At 40.1% G+C, this 22,545-nt stretch overlaps 1 protein-coding gene across 2 annotated transcripts in view; it reads right to left on the bottom strand.

Annotated features, from left to right (window-relative positions):
- PDE8B (phosphodiesterase 8B) overlaps positions 1-22,545 on the bottom strand; it is a 357,883-nt gene that overhangs the window by 300,118 nt on the left and 35,220 nt on the right. The window contains exon 1 of one of the 2 annotated variants that reach the window (XM_069096275.1): positions 20,327-20,677. The exons of the other annotated variant lie outside the window; for it this stretch is intronic. Coding sequence (XP_068952376.1) covers positions 20,327-20,677 — 351 coding nt within the window. Of the gene's footprint in view, positions 1-20,326; positions 20,678-22,545 lie in introns of those variants that run through there. 2 annotated transcript variants of the gene reach the window in all.

The raw sequence follows: 22,545 nt of genomic DNA, 5'->3' as shown, positions 1-22,545 counted from the left end.
GACTATTCATTTGACGTTGAGTGATGCTTTTGGAATCTTGAATAATTCATTAATATTTTCTAAAATGATCTGAAAATAATTAAAGAAATACTCTTCACCCATCAGTAAGGCATAAGGGTTTTCCATGTTAAGCCATACAATATTATACATTAACTACACAGTAATTATGTGGTCTGACACTGTGATTATAGGAAATAGCCAGAAATGAGGCTTCATCACAAGCTATCCTGATGGTAATATGTATGTGTGTGTGTTTAAAGAAATGGAAAAGGTCAAAGGATCAAGTACAGAGGAATTGGAATTTAGAGTAATGGAAATTTTTAGACACTGGTAAGATATTCTATGGTTCACCAAAATGTCCATTTAAAGATAGAAGAGAAAAGGGTTTTTAGAATGATTAAAATATCTGATTCTGAAATTATGTACTTCATCCAAGCGAGCTGAAATGGATGAATGACGGGTAAGTATTATGACAATTACAATGAATTTCTAATTATCCCCAGCAAAACATACTTCCACGACTTCATGGATTACAGTGCAACGCTCAGGCTCGGTTAGTTATCCCCCAGCTCTGGCTACGTGACCTGCCCACCTCCTTTTCATAAGAATACCCAATGGCCTTTGTGCCACATTTTGTGCTAGTATTTCTGGAGAATCATAAGGCTTGTAAAGCATTTTACATGTTATCTCACTTGTTCTTGACAAGCCTGTGAGTGGGTGCTATTATATTCCCCATTTTATAAATGAGGGAATAGAAGGGAAGAAAGGTTACGTGACTTGGTCCAGGGTCATAAAATTAGTGTCTGAGGCAAGATGTGAAGTCAGGTCTTCCTGACTCCAAGTCCAACACTCCAGCCATTAGGACACCTACCTATAAAGTCATCACTATGCTGTCCTTATGCCTACTTGTCCTTAGCTGTTAAAATAAGTATTTGGTGGGAATTAAGTGATTTATTGTGTGAGAGATGCCAAGGCAGCAGGAAGAACACTAAAAGGGGAATCAAAAGACCTATCCTAGTTCCACTATTTCAAAGCTATATGACGATGTGCAGTCAAATCGTTTTAACCTCTCCAAGTTCCCTTCTCTATGAAATGGAGGCAATAACACCCACACTACATACCTCAAAGAAGCCTTGTTTTATATCTTGTAAATTCAATTCAATAAAATAAGTTTTTATTAAGCCCTTAATATGTACAAAGATCAATCTGCTAATTGCTAGAAGAATTACAACATTTAGACAAGATATAGTCTCCAGTCTCATGAAGTTCCTCACAGCAGGAAAACCATTCTACCCAAATCTCCCTTTTTTCCTCCATCCTTCCATCAGGAACATCATGGACTCCTTTCTTTCTCTCCTCTCTTTCACCAATGACAGTTCACTTAACTTCACCTAAGAGCAATCACATTCACACATAACATGTATCCTCCTTTTCTGCTTCCTCCATTCTCTCTCCTTTGAGCCTTGCTCAGCTGCCTCTGGAAAATCTCTGTATCTTTTCCTCTCTGTTTCACTTATAAGTCTCTCTATCTTTCTCTGTCTCTGTATCTCTCTTTTTCTCTCTATCTCTTCTCTCTCTCCTTTCCTCCCTCCCTCCTCCCTTTCCCTCTTCTCTCTCTTGCTTATACATATTATATATATATATATGCACACAGATAGATATGTGTGTATATATAAATATATATGTACATATATATCATATCAGCCAAATTTATGGGGATGAAAAGGTAAGGGTTTTCTAAGTTATGTACCTATTCTGGGAAAAAGGAAATCCAGTTAAGTTTTTATGGGAAATTAGACATAAGAAATCACTCAGGGAAAGAAGGAGAGGATTGCTTTAAATCAGATTGGGTATATACTTGACTTAAATTATACTACTAATACTAATTATTTTTAAAATATGAAGAACCTATATCCATAAAAATCAACCATAATATTAAAAAAGTGTTATTACTTCTGACATGGAAAAAATGTTGGTTGTATACCTTGAAGATCACCATTAGGGTAAGATGCTGATTCAAGAAAAAGTCCTTAGTCTAAATGAAGATTTGAAATTAGGTAAAGTCACAAAAAGATTTTGTAGCATATCATAGGTGGTGTGAAAAGTTGAAAGCCAGGGCAATCTTACATGACATTGAGGTAAGTAGGGAAATTGCTAATACTGACAAAAAAACAGCTTCTGGTTTTCTTGAGACATTTGTTGCAATAACTGAGAAGAAACCTATGGTGTTTCTTCAAATGTTTAAGATGGATAAAACTGAGATCTTCTGCAAGGAAAAAAAAGTGCCTGGTAGATACTGCATTTCCAGGGAAAGGCATTTCCCATGCCTGAGCCAGGAGAGACCGCTTGACTGGTTTGGAGAGAAAGTTACTCATCTACCTTTCTGTAAATCTCAGATGGTGAATAAAATTACATGAAATGAATTTTTTCATCACTTTGGCCTTGAATTATATTCCCTTCAAAAATTTACTTTTATGAGACAATGCACCAGGAGGACATTTACGTTCCAAAATTATTTTCATTCTAACATCAAGGAGTGTTTCTCTTTCCTAATATAAACTATTTGTTGTAGACAATGGACCAAAGGGTTAAAAAAAGAGGTTACTTAACACTAACTATACCACTTATATAACCTTTATCCAATAGAGGTACAGAAGGGAGGAAATAGCTATCTTCAGAGATTTCTGACAAAATATGTGTGTGTGTGTGTGTATATATATATATATATATATATATATATATATATAATTTATACACAAAAATATATATGTTGTAAAAACACCACTGAAAATGTTGTAATGAAATCATGGAGACTATATGGATGGGGTTTTAGGAAGAAAAATTTAAAAAACCTTTGTTCTTAGTTTGTTCATTATTTTAAGAGGTCTGAGGAAATTCTAAAGAATGTCAGTAAAAAGAAACTTAACAAAGAAAGTAACTTGATTCTAATCTGGAGGTATATGGCATAGAGGAACTTTTAGACTCACATTTAGAGAATCCCTCTAATAATGGTCTCATATAATTGGGCAAACAAAAGATTGCAGACAACACAAAGAGGCTGCTTGAGATGCTTGTCTCCGAAACACTACGATTTCTCTCGTGTCTTAAAAAGCAATTTTCCTAGATTAAAAAAAAAAGCCAGAAGTTCAGATTTTCCCACAAACTTTTTCAAGTGCCCAGAAAAACCAGTATCATGAACCTGTGTACCCCGAGGTGTTTAGAGTTCCCCTTCTGAAGCCACAAAGGTTTTCTTCTCATTTCTTATCTAGGTATCTAGGAGATGGTACATTAGATACAATGCTACACCCAGGAGGCAGCTAGGTGGCGCAATGCATAGAGCACCAGTGCTGGAGTCAGGAAGACCTGAGTTCAAATTTAGCCTCAAGACACTTGACACACTTACTAGCTGTGTGACCTTGGGAAAGTCACTTAACCACAATTTCCTTGCCTTCCCCCCTCCAAAAAAAAATGCTAGACCTGGAGTCAGGAAAATCTGAGTTCAAATTCCGTCTAAGACATTTATAAGCTCTGTGACTCTGGAGTTAGTCACTTAACCTCTGTCTGCCTCAGCTCCTCCGTCTGCAAAAATGGAGACAATAATAACACCTACTTCACAGGGTTGTCATATTGTATGTGAAATGCTCGGCAGACCTTGAAGCAGGATAGAAATACTTGTTATTGTCACTCTCATCTTCACACTAAGCTTTCTATTCCTCAAGCACCAACATTGTGGGATAAATAATAAAATTGATTCTCACTCAATTTTGTTGACTTTTCATTTCGTGCAATTAACACTATCACAAACTGATTTTTCTGTATTTTCATTAGAAGTGTCTTTTTCAGCTCCACGATGGGTTTATGTAGGCTTTTGTCAGTTGTCCTGGGAACCTAGCCACCATGAAGAATATGGTTTCTAAGACAATCATGTTCTAAATTCAAAGCACCAACTTACAAATAGCAGCAGCCATGACAAGATAGCTAGAGAGATGGCTGCCCTCAGAGCCACAAAGTCCTGGGTTCAAGTCCCACTTGCGATACATACCAGCTGGGTGATCTTGGACAAGGTATTCAACTTCTCAGCATTCTAAACAACTCTCCAGACTCTAAGTTGCAGAGAAGGCACAAACCTGCATTAGTAGCACTTTCCTCACCTGGCAGTTCCTTGTATCAGTGAAATCATATGAACAGCCTCTGTCCCTGTAAATTTAATAAATAAACCTCAACACTTACATGGGTTTCTGATCTCATTTGGTGCAGGAGCTTCTGCCACCTCTGAAGGTCTTAACTCATTTCTCCTTTGTCATCTTGTCCATATTTCTCCATAGAAGAACTACCTAGATCAAATGTGGGGAACCTGAGGCCTTAAGGCCACATGACAGAGCCACCCCTGACAGACCAGTTGCTATCTTCCTTAGCTTTTTTCACTACTTCCTGGATACCAGTGCAGGACCTAAGCTGTCCATCTATGAAAACTTAAATAGGCTACCCCTTTCCCCAAGTATATACATGCCTGATAATGCCTCTTATCCTGCTTCTTTTTTTTTCCTTGATTTTTGGAGGGGAGAAGGCAAGGCAATTGGGGTTAAGTGACTTGCCCAAGGTCACACAGCTAGTAAGTGTTAAGTGTCTGAGGTCAGATTTGAACTCAGGTCCTCCTTATTCCACGGTCAGTGATCTATTCACTGCACCACCTGGCTGCCCCTCGTATTCTACTTCTAACAAGCATATCCTCATGGGGAATGTCCTGAAATCTATGATATCTTTCCATTGCTCTTTGGGTCATTTGCAATTGCATTTTTTTCTCAGGCTGTAGGTATGATTCATAGCCACATAGCATCATCAGGAAAAATACCACTATTAAAAAAAAGATGGACTATTTGGAAGCAGGGAACAGCTAGAGGTCATTTGACTCTATGGGTTCCCAGATACGATTTCTCCTATGCAATTCTGTGCTTTGTTCAATGTCCATTTCCTACTGATGAACTTTTTTTACTAAATAAATGAATTCATGGAATTGAATTTTCTTGTACATTGGGGCCTACCCATACATAAATGCATTGTCAATTTAAAATAAATTTTCAAGATTCAAAAATAAACTACTGGACGCAGTTCCCCTCTCTGGTGTACAAAAAAAGAGCTTCTTTAGACACAAAGAGGCCATGGGGAAAATGCCTAAAATATTCTCACCTCTTGGCCCATTACACACTCTCTGAGCTCCAGAGTTGCTGTTCTGAGGGGAGTGTTGGCAGCAAACTGGATGTTTCAGCCGTCACACAGACTTCAAAGCCGCTACCAGAGAGGTGGAGAAGGAGGTAGGACAAATGTGACAAATGCCATCCAGAGATGCATCTATCTCCCAAGTTCAAGACACACACAGGGGACACAGGAGAAAGCGTGTCCATTCTGCCCTACTTTGAAAGCATATTACTCCTCTTCCTCTTTCAATGGTTGCTTTTTTTTTCCTTTTCTTTTAAGGCTGGGACTCCCTATGTTGACTCATCCTGGAAGTGCAGGTACTGGTAGTCCTACTCTGACCAAGACAAGAATGTTAACCTGCTTATTAATGCTGACTTTAATACGGACACACATTTGAGCTCAGCATCTGCAAGCTCCAAAGGTTCTCCAGCCTTGGCCTCCTTGCTAGTAGGAGTTGCAGGTATGCAGCATCACCTCTGGCTCCCTAGCTCTTTTTTCCTCCTCTCAAACTCCTCTCTGAAGCATTTCACATTTTAGGGAAAAGAGTCCTTCCTTCATATGTTCAATTATAGAAGACATTACCTTGAACAAGTAGTGACAAAAGTCATTCTTTCAAAACAAATTTCTCCTACTATGCTTTTTCCTGTGTGTTCTTGCAGATTGTTACCCACTAAAGATCACAAACTGCATTTTGCTGTCTCAGTCCTGATTTCCTTCCTCTGTAAGACTTCATATATCCCTTTGTTTGTGCCACTAATGCACATCAGTCTTTCAGGGAAGGGAAGGAAAAGAACAGGCATTTATTAAGTATCTATCATGCACCAGTCATTGTATTTACAAATATGACCTCATTTGGCCTCTACAACAACCTTGGGAGATAAATACTATTATTATCCCCATTTTTCAGTTGAGGAAACGGAGGCAAACAGAGATTAAGTGACTGGCTCAGGGTCACACAGCTAGTATGTATCTGAGACCAGATTTGAACTCAGGTTTTCCTGACTGCAGATGTAGTGCTACAAACACTATCTGTCCAGCTGCATTCATATGCCAAAATTAGTTTAAGTACTCCCCAATCATTGAACAAACGTGCTATTTCCAGCTTACTGCTATTATGAAAAATGCTGCTATGAATATTCCTGTAAAGTTGGCCCATTAGGGGTTGATAGCACACTTACACTAAAATCCTAGTACTGGAATCAGTCAGTTAAATGGTATGAACAGTTTTGCAGTTCTAGCTGATTAAGATTATCCAAAGCAGATCTATGGATCCACCAATAGTGTGCCCATTTCTTCACAGCCCCACCAGCCTGAATTTTAGAATTTTTAATTATCTTTGTCAATGTAGTTGATGTGAATGGTCTAACTTAGAATTTTTAAAATTTCTATTTCTTTGATAGGGTCTGGTACTTAATCAGTTTCTAAACTATAAGAATATAAATATAAAATACAGGGGGAAAAAGTCATGTGTGGTGGCAAACATGTACCCTGCTATTGGATAGGCTGAGGATGCTGGATTGCCTGAATTTAGGAGTTCTGAGCTGCAGCAGACCTAAGCTAATCAGATGTCCACACTAAATCTAGCACCAATATGATGATCCCCCAGCAAGGAAGGGTTACTGGTTTGCATAAGGAGGGGTAAATCAGCATAGACTGGAAAAACAAAACAGATGAAAGCTTCTCTACTCATCAGTATTGGAACTGGGCCCATGAATTGCTGTTTTACTTCCAGCCTGGTAAGATATGAAGACTCAGTCTAGGAGAGGAGAAGAAAGGAGGGAAAAGGGAAGGGGAGAGGAAAGGAGAGGAGGGGAGAGGAAGGGAGGGGAGGGTCATCGTTTATGGGTGGACTGAGCAATATAATAAGGATGACAGTACTTCATGAATTAATTTACTTCATATAAACTTTTTCGGGTGCTTCCCTATAAATTTTTAATTGCCAAAGGATTAATTTACAGAGCCAGAAAAAAATAATAATGGGTTCTTCTAGAACAAAAAGTCATGAATCTCAAGAGATATAATGGGAAAAAAAGGAGGGAAGGAAAGAGAGCCTAGTAATAACCAGGTCTCAAAATATACTACAAAATAGTAATCATCAAAATTTTGATGGACCTTAAAAATAGAGATCCTTAAGTGGAACAGAGTAATACAGTGACCAACCATGATTCCTGAGGCCCAATGATGAACCAGTGAAACCTGCTACCCATCTCCTGACAGAGAAATGATGAACTTAAGGTAGAGAAATATATGTATGTATACATATATACACACACAGACATGTATATATGTATATGTGTGTATATATACATACATACACACACATATATATTAACATGATCACTATAGAGATTTGTCTTGCTTGATTATGCATGTTTGTTATATGGGATTTTTCCCCAGTGAGCATTGGGGAGTTGGGGAGAGGTGGATGGGACAGGAAAGTTAATGATAGAGTTCCAAAAAAATTATAAGAAGAGAATAAGAAGGCAAGAAGTAACCACAGACAAGGACAGCTTTGAAAGTTACATGTTGAATTTATAGTATACTTAAAAAGAAAATCAAGCTCTACATAATAGAGAGTCACTATTTTGTGTACAATCCTCTCCTTCTGTTCTATAATGTATATGGAAATGATTATTTTGGGGGTATTATTTAAGTCGACTTTTAAAAATGTAAATATGCTTCTTTGTAAAAACTACCTATTTATATTTGTTGACTACTCACATACTAGATAATGGATGTTTTACCATTCCTTAAAGATCTTTATTTCAAAGGTGATTATGAATTTTTTTAATATATTTTATTCTATATAATGGGCTAATTAAGAGGCCTTCATGATTTTGGCTGTCTAAAACTTCCAAAAGTTCATTTCTTCTCAAGCTTATGACTCACACAAAAAATCAAACTCCCATGGAATGTATGATGACATTTTTCACTATGAGAAAATAAGTTCTTATCTTTAAAGCATAACATTTTTCTAATAATACATTAAAATTGATAAGACCTACAAGATAACAGCACAACAGCCTAACAAAGTTCAAAGTGGTTTTAAATCTACACATTCTTAATATCCTAAGAGAAAGACAAAACTTTAAGGATGGATAAAAACCAGTGATCCACAAGCTAACAATACTCAGTTTGTCAGTCAAATTTATTTGGAATTTTAGTATATATTTACAAATTTAAAATCTTGGCATTTCTTAAATATCAAGACCAGAAATATGAATGTTACCAAGCCATCTAGATTTCCTTATATGTAGAATGAATATGATGTAATATATACAAAACTGTCAATATTTTTGAGTTCCTTACTCAACTCAGAATATTATTACAGAGAAAGGCTGAAGCACAAAAGCTGAGGTAGGACGTTATGGGAGTGGGGGAGGGGGGTGAAGGGGTATGACACTCAATATGTCCCTTTCCTTTTCATCTGGAATGACCGTCATTGCTATGCTATTAATGTCTCTTCCTGATTGCTACCAGCTAAACTTAGGGGGCCCCTGCATTCTCAGTCTATCCTTACTCTCCTCTGAAAGTATCTATGAGATCATCTGCTCCATATAATTTAGTGCATTTTTGCCTAGTATGAAAAATAGCCCGTGAATACTGGTGTACATACTAGATAGTAAAATAAATTAATAAATAGCTAGATAAAATATTCCTACCTTTCCCTGGGTCATAGTTTTAGAACTGGAAGGGACCTTAAGTTAGAGGTCATAGAATCCAACCATCTCATTTTAGAGATGAGGAAATTGAAGTCCATAGAGTGAAGTTACTTGTATAGGGTCATACAGGTGGTTGTGTCTGCAGCAGAATTTGAACACAAGTCTTCTTGGCTCTAAGTTCATTACTGACCATCTATTCCACTATTCTACTTCTCCAAGGGTCTTACCAAGTTCCATTTTAAGAAAATGGTGTTGTCCTACCACCACACATATACAAAACCACTTTATTTTTAAAGACAAAATTCCAGAACATTTTTTAAAAAGATCTCTGAGGCAGAACAGAACAGTACATTGATAGCAGAGAACAGAACATCAAAATTGTACCGCAGAGATGGCCTTGTAGAGTGGAAGCAGTTTCAGAGTAGGAGTAATGAGACCCAGCTTTAAATCTGCTATCTGCCATAGAGTGAGAAGACAGTCATATTCAATATCAGAAAACCTGGGTCTGAATTCTGGTTTGGCCACTTGTTGACAACAAAGCTACCTATATTTGTAAAATAAAGTAAAATAAATGCTAAGTTGAATACTAAGACACACATGTATACAGAATTTGAAAAATGAAAAAACTCCCTTAAATAATATTTTCCAATAAGACTGGAAAGGAAGAAAATTTTAAATTTCAGGGAAGTTTAAATTAAGAGAAACCTAACAAACAGGTCAGAAGTTCCCAAATTTTGTATGGACAAAGTTTTTTGTTTGTCTGTTTTTTTACTTTTCCCTCAAAGACCTTACTTAGATCATTGGGGTGAGGGAAAAAGATAGTGCTGGTAGTGAAATCCCTAAGAGAAATGGGGTAGAGAGATCTTCTTTCCTCAATTTTGACTACCAGGAATCCCCAGAAACAAAGGAGAGAGGAGCATGACAAACAGGAACAAACTAGTGGTAGTTAGTAACCAGCTCAAAGATGGACTGATGCGAACCTCTAAATGACCTGACATACCTTAGCATCAGCAATAAGATGGCCATAGGTCATTCTCCCAAATCTAACATATAAAACCTGAGTGCACCACATAGTCAGCGTTGTTTTTCGGGGTATACTTATGTATGGGCATTGGCAGATTGCAGGGAAAGAGGAGAACATTGACAAGGTTAGGGAATGAACATGGGGAACATGCCTAGGACTATATTAGATCCGGGGAATACTTATAAAGCAGTCAGGAATCAAGTACCAGAGACTTTTGAAATATAATAAATTGGTCAGAAATTAGACAAACTTTTAGATACCAGGGAAAAGACAGCTTCCAGAGGTCAAGATAAGGGAGCAGGGTCGGGAACCAGGCAAATCATCAGAATTTACATAAAACAGAACAGACATCTTGAAACTTCAGACAATTTCTGCCTCAATCTGAAAGACTTGTATAAGCTTCTCTCTAGACTACAGCCAAGTCAAGGTCAAGGCAGTGAGGAAGATGAAAATTCAGAGCTGCAGAAATGAAAGAAGGTGAAAGCAAGGAACAAATGGGATGTGTTGGAAACAGAGTCTCCATGCTGGAGCTACAGAGAATAGCTGGGCTCAGGTGTAGTCCAGTTTCACTGGGTCTTACAAGTGGGTGAAAGACTCAAAGAAAGAAGACAGAGGGAAGATTGCTACAATGTTTTTTTCCCAGACAAGTCATTATTTTCATGAGTCTGTGGGCTAAAGTAAAATTAAGGAGTCAGTTTAGACCCATCGACTAAGACCTGGAGATACACTCTCTCATAGCTGAGGTTTACATGGTCATTCTCCTTTGAAAAGCAGCACAGGATGTCTGTGCCCTTGTATGTATGCTTCTGACCCATACTGCCTACAAACAGGAGCTGTTACGACTGTACTTGAGGGGGAAGGGCCACAAAGACAGGACAAGACCAGGGAATGTTATAGCTGAAAACAAATTCTCTCAGCCACTTTTCCATCTTAAGGGCAAGTCAGTACCAGGGGTCAATGGCCTCTGGCCATTGCACTCAAGCATTCAAGTGAATTAAAATGAGATTACATTAGGGAGATGGTAAATAGATTAAAATAGTTAGACCAGATAGTGTAGAGCCAAAATAAAAGACAGTCTAAGCAGACTCTGACATTGAGGGAAACCAGATGCTATGGTGGGAGGTAAATCCTCAGATCCTAGTTATATACCTATGCTGCAAAAATATGGAGAACCCTTTAATCCCTCACAAGCAAAATCTTGCTAACATTTTCTCTCTAAAAGTTATTTTTCAAGGCAACTACTTCGAGGAAAAATCGTGTCCTGAACTAGTCAACAGACTAAAGATTAGAGAACTCTCAAAAAATCCTAGTCTTTCCGTTCCCTTTGCCTAAGTCATTTCCTTCTGTATAAAAAATGTCAAATGACACCAATTCTCACCGCTGAAATCCTTTCCCACTAGCATCACCTTGCTGTGAATGTCATCTTTGGGTTTTCAAAGGCTATGGTAAAAAAAAAAAAAGCACAAGCTCAGGAAGGCCATAACAATCTAGAAGCATTTAGTAAGTGCCATCCAAAGACGAGCCTAAATAGGTGTAAAAGAGCTCAATGAAGATAAGGTTTTGGGGGCCATGGAAATTTAATGTACCCTCTGCATAGACAGACAGAATTCCCACACTAATGAAATCACAAATATTTATTCTACAACATAAATATTATAAAATTGAATAGCTTTAAGGACTTTTAAAAACTAATGAAGACTGAAATAAGCAGAAACCAAGAGGAACAAGTTATATGATAACAACATTGTAAAAAACAAACAACTTTGAAAGTTCTAAGAACTTTGATCAATACAATGCCCATTCATGCTTCCAAAGGACAAATGATGAAACATACTATCCATTATAGAAAGAAGACTGATTTAGGGCACAGAACAAAACACATATTTTGGCATTCAGCAACCAGGGGATTTGTTTTGCTTGACTATCCATATTTGTTACAAGAAATATGTTTTTTTCTTTTTTTTTCCTCAGTGAAATTCAAGGGTGGGTAGGAGAGAGAGAAAATAGATTATTTGCTTTTTAAAATATAGGTGGGGGATGCTAAAGATGTGAAATGTTGCATGCACTTTCAGATTAAGTCACTACATTATTAATTTTACTTAATTGTTTTATTTTGTTACAAGAGACCTCACAGAGTGGGAGTAATCTATAAATGGCTATAATAGAAAAAAAACACATCAATAAAACTTAAATAAAAAAGAAATGCTGAATACAAGACAGATATTGATTGACCTACCTCATCGTGCTGTTTTTAAAAGGAACTACAAATTATAATATATTTAGCGATTCTTCAAACTAACCCTCAGTGTTAACTCAATTTAATCACTGAGCAATATGTTAATGCCAGTGTCTTTAATCAGATGTTGTCAAGTCAAATCAGATAGATGAATGCACCCTATGCTGGCACAGATTTTCATCCCGTGTGGTTCTTGTCCATACTTTTCCATAAATCCTCCCTAGAGAACCTGTTCAATATGTTGAAGGTCTTCCTCAGATTCTTTTAATATTCCAAGGACACTGCTGCAACACTCTCGATTTCCATCTGTTATCCCTCACTTTCACTGTATAACTGCCCCATCTTCCTTTCTGGTCATGTGCACTGTCTTTTATGCCACTTCCTGCATTCAAGTCATGGTATATAATATGCTACAATCTACTTCCATTCACTGTGCATCTTTCTACTGCCCTTTGACTCACCTGCAAATGAAATTCTTCTAAATTAATGGTATTCCATGACTCACAGCCATAAAGCATCACTGGGAGAATATTCATCTTTAAAAGAGGCTTAACTTGGAACCACTGAAAGTGTTGGTTTCCTAAACATGATCCCAAGTGATAAATTAATGGCTAATTAAGTTAATTTTCTATAACTGTAAGCAGAATTGATCATCAAAAAAGTAAAAGTTCTCTCCCCAGCATCACCACAATTCTACTGAAACTATTTTTCTGAAGGTCATTAATAGCATAATTTCCAAAAACAATGACTTCTCTCCAGACTTCCCTGGAACATTCAACTCTGCTTATATCCTTGAAATTTTTCTCCCTTTATTTCCATTACAATCCATTTTCCTATTTCTTCTCTTAGCTTTCTAATCAATGCTCCTAGTCTCCTTTTCTGGGTCCTCTTCTTTCTCTTTCTTCTTCCCTCCCTATAGATGTTCCCCTCCCATAAGACTTACTACTTTCACCTTCTATCTAAATACTCTCTCCCTTAGAAAGTTCTGAGTCCAGAGGCCATTCAACTTTCAAACTTTCACCAAGCTTTGGTACATAGTTGACATGTAATAAATAGCCATCCATTCAACAGCAGACCATCGAATATGTTGGATGAAAGAATTGAGATTTTGAAAGGCTGTACATAGTAGATGCTTTTAAAAATGTGCATTGACTGATTTTTTTAAATGGATAAAATCAATAAAATGAAATTCAACAGGGAGCACTCTGGTTTTTCAATACTTATTTAATACTTTAAACATATTTCAATGGATAGATGTAGTTTAATTTTGAATTAACATTTAATTTTAAATGTGAAGCCTTATAGTTAGGTTCAGAAACATTAGCCATTTACTTATTATATAGTGAGAAAAACTCGCTTAAAAGTAGTTGTTCTGAAAAATGCCTGGGGGGGGAGGTTGGGGTCAACTAATTTCAAGATCAGTATTAGCCAGTAGTGGATGGTGGCATGGCTACCAAAGGAGTTAACATGTTATCATACTTTATACAAAAGTAGTGCTCAGAATAAAGGAGGAGAGAATCCCACTGTACACTGAACTGGCTTCATCTCATTTGGAGGACTGTGTTCAGCTTCACATTTTAAGTAGGATGCTGACAAAATGTTCCACTGAAGTACAACTCAGATGCCTCATGGAAGGGTGGAAATGATCCTAGGTTCTCAAAGATTATTCCAATCAGAATAAAAGTTCTAGCAGGTCCTACCAAGCTGAGAGTAAAATAGAAGATGGACCATGCAGCTGGCAAAGCTAAATCGGAAAGACTTGCCATGAGAAAGCTGCCTACCAGGTAATAATGGATTGTGTGGTTTTTTGTTTTGTTTTGTTTTGTTTTGTTTTGTTTTGGGCCAGAACAATCCATGAAACATCCCAGTATAAGTGTTGTCATTTTCATCAGTGGAGTAATTGGAACAAAGATTTAGATCAATGCAAATGAAAAGTCTCTAAAATTTGAAAAATGGAATGTTACCTTATGAAGTAGTGAGCTCCCTATCCCTAGAAGTGTTTGAGGTGAAGCTGAATGATCCCGATCTCAGAGATGTTGTCATGGTAACTCATGCATAAGGCAGGAAAGTGGACTAGATAGCATCTGGGTTTCAAAGCATCAGAGCACCAACAACCTACTTCAGAGTTCAAGGTATAAAAAGCATCTGTTGCCTAAAATTCAGTTCTACTAAGGTACCCTTCATATGTCATTCCACAGGGTCATGGGAACTCATGACAGACAGTGATGAGAGGGTAGGGAAGGAAGGGGAGAAAGTACAGTATAGCAAGAAAAGCACTGAACTGGAAATCAGGAGACCTGGATTCTTGTTCCTGTTCTACCACTCACAGAGACTTGGGGCATATTACTTAGACTCCTTGGGACTGCCATCTATCAAATGGTGATAATAATATGATCTCCACTGCATTAAGGTGGAGTGTCCATGACCAGCAAGGAGATGGTGTCATTGTACACAATCTCCAGCAACATGCTGAACTCTGCATCTCACACTGAGGAAGGGTATTGATAAGCATTCAAGGGAAGGCAAACAGGTTGGCAAAGGGTCTTTTACAGTCATGCTACAGGAAGATCAATTAGAGGAACTGAGGAAGTTTAGTTTGAGGAAGAGAAGACTTAATAAGAGAAGATTATAACAGCAGTCTGAGTAATTTGAAGGCTATCATGGAGAAGTGTTGGCTATGTTCTACTTGCCATCAAGGGCAGAATAAGAAGCAAATGAGTAAAAATTATAGAAAGGCAGTATTAGGAAAAAACTGCGTAAAAATTAGAGCTCTCCAAAAGTATATTGGGCTGATGAAGAAAATAACATCTTTATTAATCTGATTAATAATAATAACTCATTTATGTAGGACATACTATGTGCCAGGCACTGTGCTAAGTGTTTCATAAATATTTTCTTACTTGATCCTTGAAACAACCCTGAAAGTTAGACACTATTATCATCGCTATTTTACAGATTGGGAAACTGAAGTATAGAGAGGTTAAGTGACTTGCCCAGGATCACACATCTATTAAATATCTGAGGCTGGATATGAACTCCAGTCTTCCTGACTCTGGGTCCAGCCAGCACTCTATCCAGTATACCAACTAGCACCAATTTGATGCCTCATAGGTTAGGATGTCCACTTGGGTAGGTTGTGGAAGATGTACAGGTACAGATAGGACAAGGTGGCCTCTGAGATTCTAGATCTTAAGATCTAGAGTTCTGTCTGGCAGAGATCAACTCAGAGGAGATGAGGCAATCAGGAGCTCCAAACATAGATGAGGTGATTTGGGTGGGAGCAGGCAAGGGAGAGCACTTTCAGAAAAGAGGAATGGAATTTCGGGGCACAGCAAGCACAACAGATGGGGAAGCACTCCTCAAACACAATAAGGCAAATAACATCAGGCGCTTCCAAGATCTGTTTTCTGTGGCAGCAGAAAGAGCAGCAGTCAAGGGAAAGCATGCTGGAAAGTGGCAGTCGAATAGAGGACAATGACAAATGGAAACCCCAATACAGGGCAATGTAGGAAATGGTGTAGACCTGCCTCTTAGGATGCTGTAACCCCCCTGAAAAGCAAGAGGTCAGAGCCAAGGTACATCTGTCAGGGTCCTGTGACCTCTGACATGGCCCTTGTCCCTCCTCCCCATGCCCTCCCCCAACAAAAGTAAGGGATGACTCAGAAGGTGTTGCAGCTGTCACAAACCTTGTGGCTCAAATTCATCACAGCCAAACCCTTCAGTGTTCTCTGTGCCCAAGAATCCAAATAACACAGCAACGTGACCCAGGGCACAAGTCACCCCCAGAAACAAACAACATAAGGCTACATGGAACAGCATTCAGGAATATCAGATCCAAACAGCTGATCCAAAGTGTACCAGGAAGAGCAGGAAGAGGTCTAACCTGGCACACACACATGTTCTCTTCCTCTCCTCTCCTTTTCCCTCTCCTCCTCTTCTCTTCTCTTCTCTCCCCTCTCCTCATCTCCTCTCCTTATTTCATCCTCTTCTTTCCTCCTCCTCTTCCTCCTTCCTCTCCTTTCTTTCTTTGTTTCTTTCTCTCTCTCTCTCTCTTTCTTTCTTTCTTTCTTCTCACCTTTCTTTTCCCCTCTCCTTCCCCCATCCCTCTCTCCTCCTCCTCCCTTCTCCCCTCTTCCTCCTTCCTTTAAGAATAACCAACCCTGGGGTGGCTAGGTGGTGCAGTGAATAGAGCACAGGCCCTGGAGTCAGGAGGACCTGGGTTCGGATCCATCCTCAGATACTTAACACAAAAAAATTAGCTATGTGACCTTGGGCAAGTCACTTAACCCCAATTGCCCTCCAAAAAAAGCAAAAAAAAAAAAAAGAATAAAAATCCTTAAAGCAAAAAACAAAAAGAATAACCAACCCTACAACTGAAGTATCACAATTCTTATAAAACAGCAGGGAACACCAGTCCAGAGGTCCTACCTCGTGCTAATATTTGATCCGTAGAGAACCTAGGGGCTGAATGAACTACTGGTAACAATTTCTGCCTTCCTTATACCACCTCTCAATTTGTATACATGTCTTACTACTCCTACTAGGTTGTAAACTCCAAGGGGGCAAGGATTATGTCATTTATTTTTATATCACCCCAAGTGCCTACCAGAGTACACATGCTAGGTATTTAATAAGTACTTGTTAAATTAATGAATAAATTATCCATACACAAGTCATTTATATTCAAAATGCATTATGTAATTTCTTTTGTACATGATTTAACATCCTAATTTTTTTTTATTAAATATAATTCGTGTTCTCTGAGTACATATGGAGGCAGGTGCCCCTCAAACCTTCTACATGACAGCAGGAAACCATCTGTTGAGTGTAAGTTCAAATGTATTCCACCATGGTTAATCCTTATTTAGATAATAATGAGCTGACTGAGTTTTTTAAAAAATATATTTCTATACTATAGGGTTTCATCAGCAGCTAAAGCAAGAAAGTAACAAAACTCAAAGGAATCACAGCTTCTTTACGGGGTGAGCTACACCCTTCCTCCAGGAATTTCTGAACAGAAATTACTAAATTGGAGTACTGGCACATTCCCAGGAGTGAGCATTCTGTGGGATTCTCCTGTCTGAGTAATATTTTTTTTTAAGAAAAAAATCAAATTGCTGGGAAAATGTAGCATTACAGCAATAGTGAAGTGGAAAAGTATTTCATACCAGAAGTGGAAACCCCAGTGATATCATTGTACTGCAGATGAATTATTAATGTCTAGAATCTGTTCTTTTTTTTTTTTTAGCAAATGAGGTATTCAGAAGTGGTTTGCTTTGCCTCACTTTTTGACATCAGAATGTCTCATGATTCTAAAAGCTTTAATGAGATGATCCTGTATGAAAAGAAGAGCTTTTGAACACTGGGGAATAAGAGAGACCAAATGAATAATAAGGGGATGGTTTATAATTAATGTAGAAAGACAGAAAAACGATGCCAACTCATCAACACAGAAATTGTACCCTATCATAAAGGCTTCACATATGCACCTGTCCACTTTGACTATTTTAAAATTGGAAAGAAATTTAATGTGATGGAAAATATGCTGGTTTGGGAACCAAATGACCTATGTTCAAATCCTAACTCTACTACTTATTACCTGTGTGACCATGGATCAGGGTGCTTAACATCTCTGGGCCTCAGTTTCCTCATCGGTAAAATGAAGAGGTTGAGTAAAATAAATCTCTAGGGGCTCTTCCAGTTCTAAATCTACAATCCCATGATACTTAAAGATGATAATAAGAAAATATCTGTCTGTATCACTTCACCCCAAATAATCTATAATGTGAATTATGAAATTATTAAGAAAGGTATACATGGAAATATACTGTTAAACATTCTAAGGGCATTAATGTACTTAAGTGGTTTGACTAAATAATGCTGTAAATTCAAGTTACTTATAAAAATTTTTTAGCTTTTTCTGTCTTCATTTTCTATCTTCAGTCAAGCCTATATTTGAGTTACATGTCCTTTGTTACAGTTGTAGTTGGTATGTCTACAAGTCTGCTTCTTTATGTCTTTCCAAATTTCTGTGCATTCCTTGTATTTATCAATTTGAGTTGCATAGAGAGGTTCCTATACAAAACAATAAAGGAAATATTCATTCTAACAAGATCGTGTATTCAACTATAATTGGAACAAATATCTATCTTAATTGCATCACTGGGCTGCTCTATTACATTTCCATATCACAATTTACTCAATAACACATTCAATTCTTGGACAATTAGCTTATTTCCAGTTTGGGGCAATTACAAATAATGCTGCTGTGAGTTATCAATCCATCTATCTATATGAGTAGGTATTTCTTTTTTTGTTTTTGACAATGCTTTTAGAATAGCTTTCCAATAACAAGATTATTTCATGAATGGTCACAATTATTTTTAAACGCTTGACACCTGTAAACTTTTGCATTGCCTTTGTAATGTGTAAAAGTGTAACATTTGGTCACATGACCCTGCAACAAGTAGGTACTAGCAAGTTTAATTATGTCACCTTACACCCAGATACCTTTTCCCTGGGCATTCTTTCATTTTCAATAGGAAAATCTAAAATGAAAAATTTTCAAACTATTCATCACAACTACAAATCAATGACAGCTGGACTTTATACTGAAATATGAAATGTTATTTCTTCAAAAACACAGTAGATTTATTTCAGAAATTTCCAAGCTTCTACATTGGAAGCTGCTGCATTTGGCCTTTTCCCCACCCCCTCTAGGGAAGAGCTGATGATGACTTAGGCCATTGAAGTGAACAAGTTATAAGTCCTCACACTAGGCCAATTGTTGGACTACTTTCCTGACTACATGAATACACAATTGTGCCTTTGCCAGAAATCTTAAGATACACTGGAACAGGTTCCTGGTCATGTACTTCTGACTAAAAATGCAATAATTGCAATTAATGTGAAGGGTTCCCTACAGATATGAAAATTATTTTTCCTTCTACCTATTGTGATTTGTCATCGTTGTTCTGTTTATTGAGGGAAAACAAAATCCCGCAGTGCTTATCTCTACACAATTCAAGCTGACCTTCATACGTTCTCAAGTTCTTTGAAAGAATACAGTAGAACACTGTTTAAAAAATAATAAATCACTTTCCTCCTATCATAATAAGAAACAATGTTAGCTGTACTGGCAGCAAGCAGTGGCTTTAGGCTACCCTTGAGTGAGGAGCTGTTTTAAACCTTCAACATTTTCTACTCCTTAGAAAAAGAAAAACCTTCCCTTGAATCCTCAAGTAGTCAATATCTTGATTTTTATATCTTTAAGCAGTATCCCAGACATACTCAACTGGCTGCACACGCTATCACCTCCATATGGTCCAAGTATTAACTGGCCATGGGGAACAGGCCCTGGGTGGCCAGGTCCTCAGCTTCTAACTTCCAGGACTCGAGCAATAAATAGAAGGGGGCTAAAGTAAGACACCAAACAAAATCATTCAAGTTTCCACTCTGATGCTACCCCCGCTCCTTTCCCACATTCCTCCCCAGACCACTATATACTATATATTCATTCACAAATCCACTCTCGATGTCTCCCTCAAATTGAGGCTGCAGCACTATGAGTGCTCTTCCCCAAGAGATAAGTTCATCAATATGGGACACAAACCACACTCTGGTATACTACCTCCATCTTATTCATTTACAGGGCATAGAAAAACCACGGTATAAGCTTCAACCAATTGGGGCAGCTTGGCCCTCATTCACTCAGATTGCGCTGAATTCCTCTCAATGACACCAATCCCTTGTCCTCTTCTTCTGAATAAACAGAGCCATAGTCTTCTGCCCCTTTCCCTCAATGAAGGCGGAGCCTGCCCATCTCTTTCTCCCAGGGCTCCCTCCTCCTGCCGTCCTTACCAATATACACATCCACATCATGAATGAGCTTAAGGAGAATCCCCACCTATCCCAGTCTTTTTTTTCTGTCCGAACTCCTTGGAACCCTATCACCTTACTCTTTCTCCATCCACCCCCCAACCCCATCCCCTTGATGAAAAGTGAAGAGTTTGCTGGTTTCCCCTCCCTTGTGCTTGCGTCCTTAACTTCTATTCACCCCAAACCAGTAGTCTGACCCTTCCACTCTAGGCGACCCCCTTTTTAGCTCTATCCCTGCTGCATGGATAGGGGTCGGGGTGGCGGAGAGCCCTGATAAGTCACCCAGAGGTACCTCCTTCCCCTCTAGCTCCTGCGAACCTGGACATTTACCTTGACGCTGGTGTAGCTGGTCTGGGTCTCGGCCTCGGCGCTACTGCAGCAGTAATGGGTGCGCACCCTGCAGGTGGTCGGGGCAGAGGATGCGGTGCCCGCGCTGCTGCTGCTGCCGCTCCCCAGCTCCCTCCGCTCTCGGCGAGCGCCCGGGGCCCCGGCCTGGCGGCTCTGGTAGGCTAGCACCGAGGGGATGGCGTCGGCGGCGTCTGTCTTGATGAAGAGGCCGTGTAAGGTGGTCGCCGTGCCCTGCGACAGGGTAGTGGTCTGGTGGGGGGAATTGGACTCGTCCGAGTCTCGGCAGTAGATCACGCCGCTCTGCGAAACGTGGATGCTGGGAGCGCAGCCCATCCCTCTCCCTCCCGCCTCTCTTCCTCCTCCTCCTCCTCCTCCTCCTCCTCTGGCCAGCAGCGGCTGGGGGGCCACCGGGCACCACCACCGCGCCCCGCTCCGCCCTCTCAACCCCACCTCCCGTCTTCGGTCTCTGACGAAGGCAAAGCAGATCCCAGGGCGCGGGGAGGAAGGAACCTTGGCCACCACCTGCAGCAGAAAGGAATGAAGCGGGCGCCGCCACCGAGGATGCTGCCTCCTCTGCCTCCGCCTCGGCTGCGCCCCGCGCAGTCAGTTTGTGGCTAGCCACCAGCGGGTGGCAGCGGCCCCCCTCTCCCCCGCGGAGCCACCCCCTGTCCTGCCTGACTGTCAGTCCGTCTGTCTGTCAATTCTGTCTTACTGCGGTTCTCCCCTGAGCCTTCCGCAGTCGTTCCAGATCATCCCAACTTTCCCTACTGGGCTAAGAGGCGACCTAACCATCTTTCCGGAGACAACCTCAGGCGTGTAGGGACAGATACGCACGTATAGACACCCCCCCTCGCCCTCGCCCCCGCCACACACGCACTAGTGTTCAGGCAAGACGCCCGCCCCTCCCCCTTCCCCCCCCCCCCCCCCTTCGCCTCCGTTAGATGCTGTGCTCCCCCGCAGTACCCCTCCCTTCTCGCCTTCTCCTCTCTCCTACTTCATCTCCGCCCCAAGCACCTGCCGGGCGTCCCAGTGCCCTGGCACAACCCGCCCCGCCAACCCCTCTGCAGTCTGCCTGGACCTCCTCTGCCTCCCCGAGACCCCCTCGCTCTCAGTCTCTTTCCTTTCTGGAGCCTTTGAGAAAGCGTAGGGTCATCTGCTTTTGGGAGCCACCTCGGGTTTAGCAAAACAAAACAAACCAGTCCCAAACTTCCCCGCCAATTCCCCCTAGTTTACTCCCCTCCTCCCACCGCTACCCCTCGCGCATCCATGGGGAAGTAAGTCCGTGGACCACCCTTCCCCGAGGGCCGTACTCAGCTGCGCTCATCAGCTGGCAGCAATCTTGCTACCTCCCCTCCCTTCCCCAAGTGCCGGCCCTGTGGGTACCAGGAAGCTACGGCCTTGGGCTGGGGGAGGGGGTAAATTCAGGAGAACAATAACCAAGAGACTTTGTTCATTCCCTAACCTAACCCATGCCCACCCCAACTCCTGCCCCCGGGCCTCTAAAAGCAGTGGTCAGCCCGAAAGGAAGGGGTAAGGAAGCTAAAAGCTGGGTCCACATCCCTGAAATAACCGGCCTCTTCACACCTACGGATGCACACCATGTACAGTCCAAATCAGTTATTGCTTCTTTAATGCGGCCTCAGAGGAACTATCCATCTGCTTCACCGTTTGGTTACTGGAAAGCCACCCTTCCTTAGTGAAATCTGTTCTCTTATATACGACTTAGATGGAGGCACTGAGACCCCCCAACAAGAGAGTCCATCACACAGAATTCTCAGTAGATTACAGTATTCTCTCTTCAGATCATGTTGTATATCACTGAGCACAGTGTAGACAGAGATGAAAAGGATCTCCGGGTCAGCTAGTCAAATCCCCCATTTTACAGATGAGGAAACTGCCCCAGAAAAGTTGTGACTTGCATAAGGTCACTGCAAACAGCTGACTCCAAATTCAGTGTTTCCGGATTGCATTACTATGCCCTGTTCCTCCATATTCTCCCCAGACCCAAGGGACATCTTTTGAGACTATCAGGGACTCTGTCATTATTCTCCTACCTCACATCGTGTCTGAATGATACTAAGAGTGGAATTCAAATAATAAGGTGCTAGACAGAACTTGGATCTAGAGAGGATGGAGGAATCAAGAACTAAAAGGCATCTAGGCCAAGCAGCTCATTTATAAAATGAGATGAGGAAACAGAA

This window comes from Petaurus breviceps, unplaced genomic scaffold (genome assembly GCF_028583685.1).
Source record: "Petaurus breviceps papuanus isolate PSGF00001 unplaced genomic scaffold, PetGlider_PUasm1.0 229, whole genome shotgun sequence".
NCBI lineage: Eukaryota > Metazoa > Chordata > Mammalia > Diprotodontia > Petauridae > Petaurus > Petaurus breviceps.
This window is presented reverse-complemented; position numbering and strand designations above follow the sequence as displayed.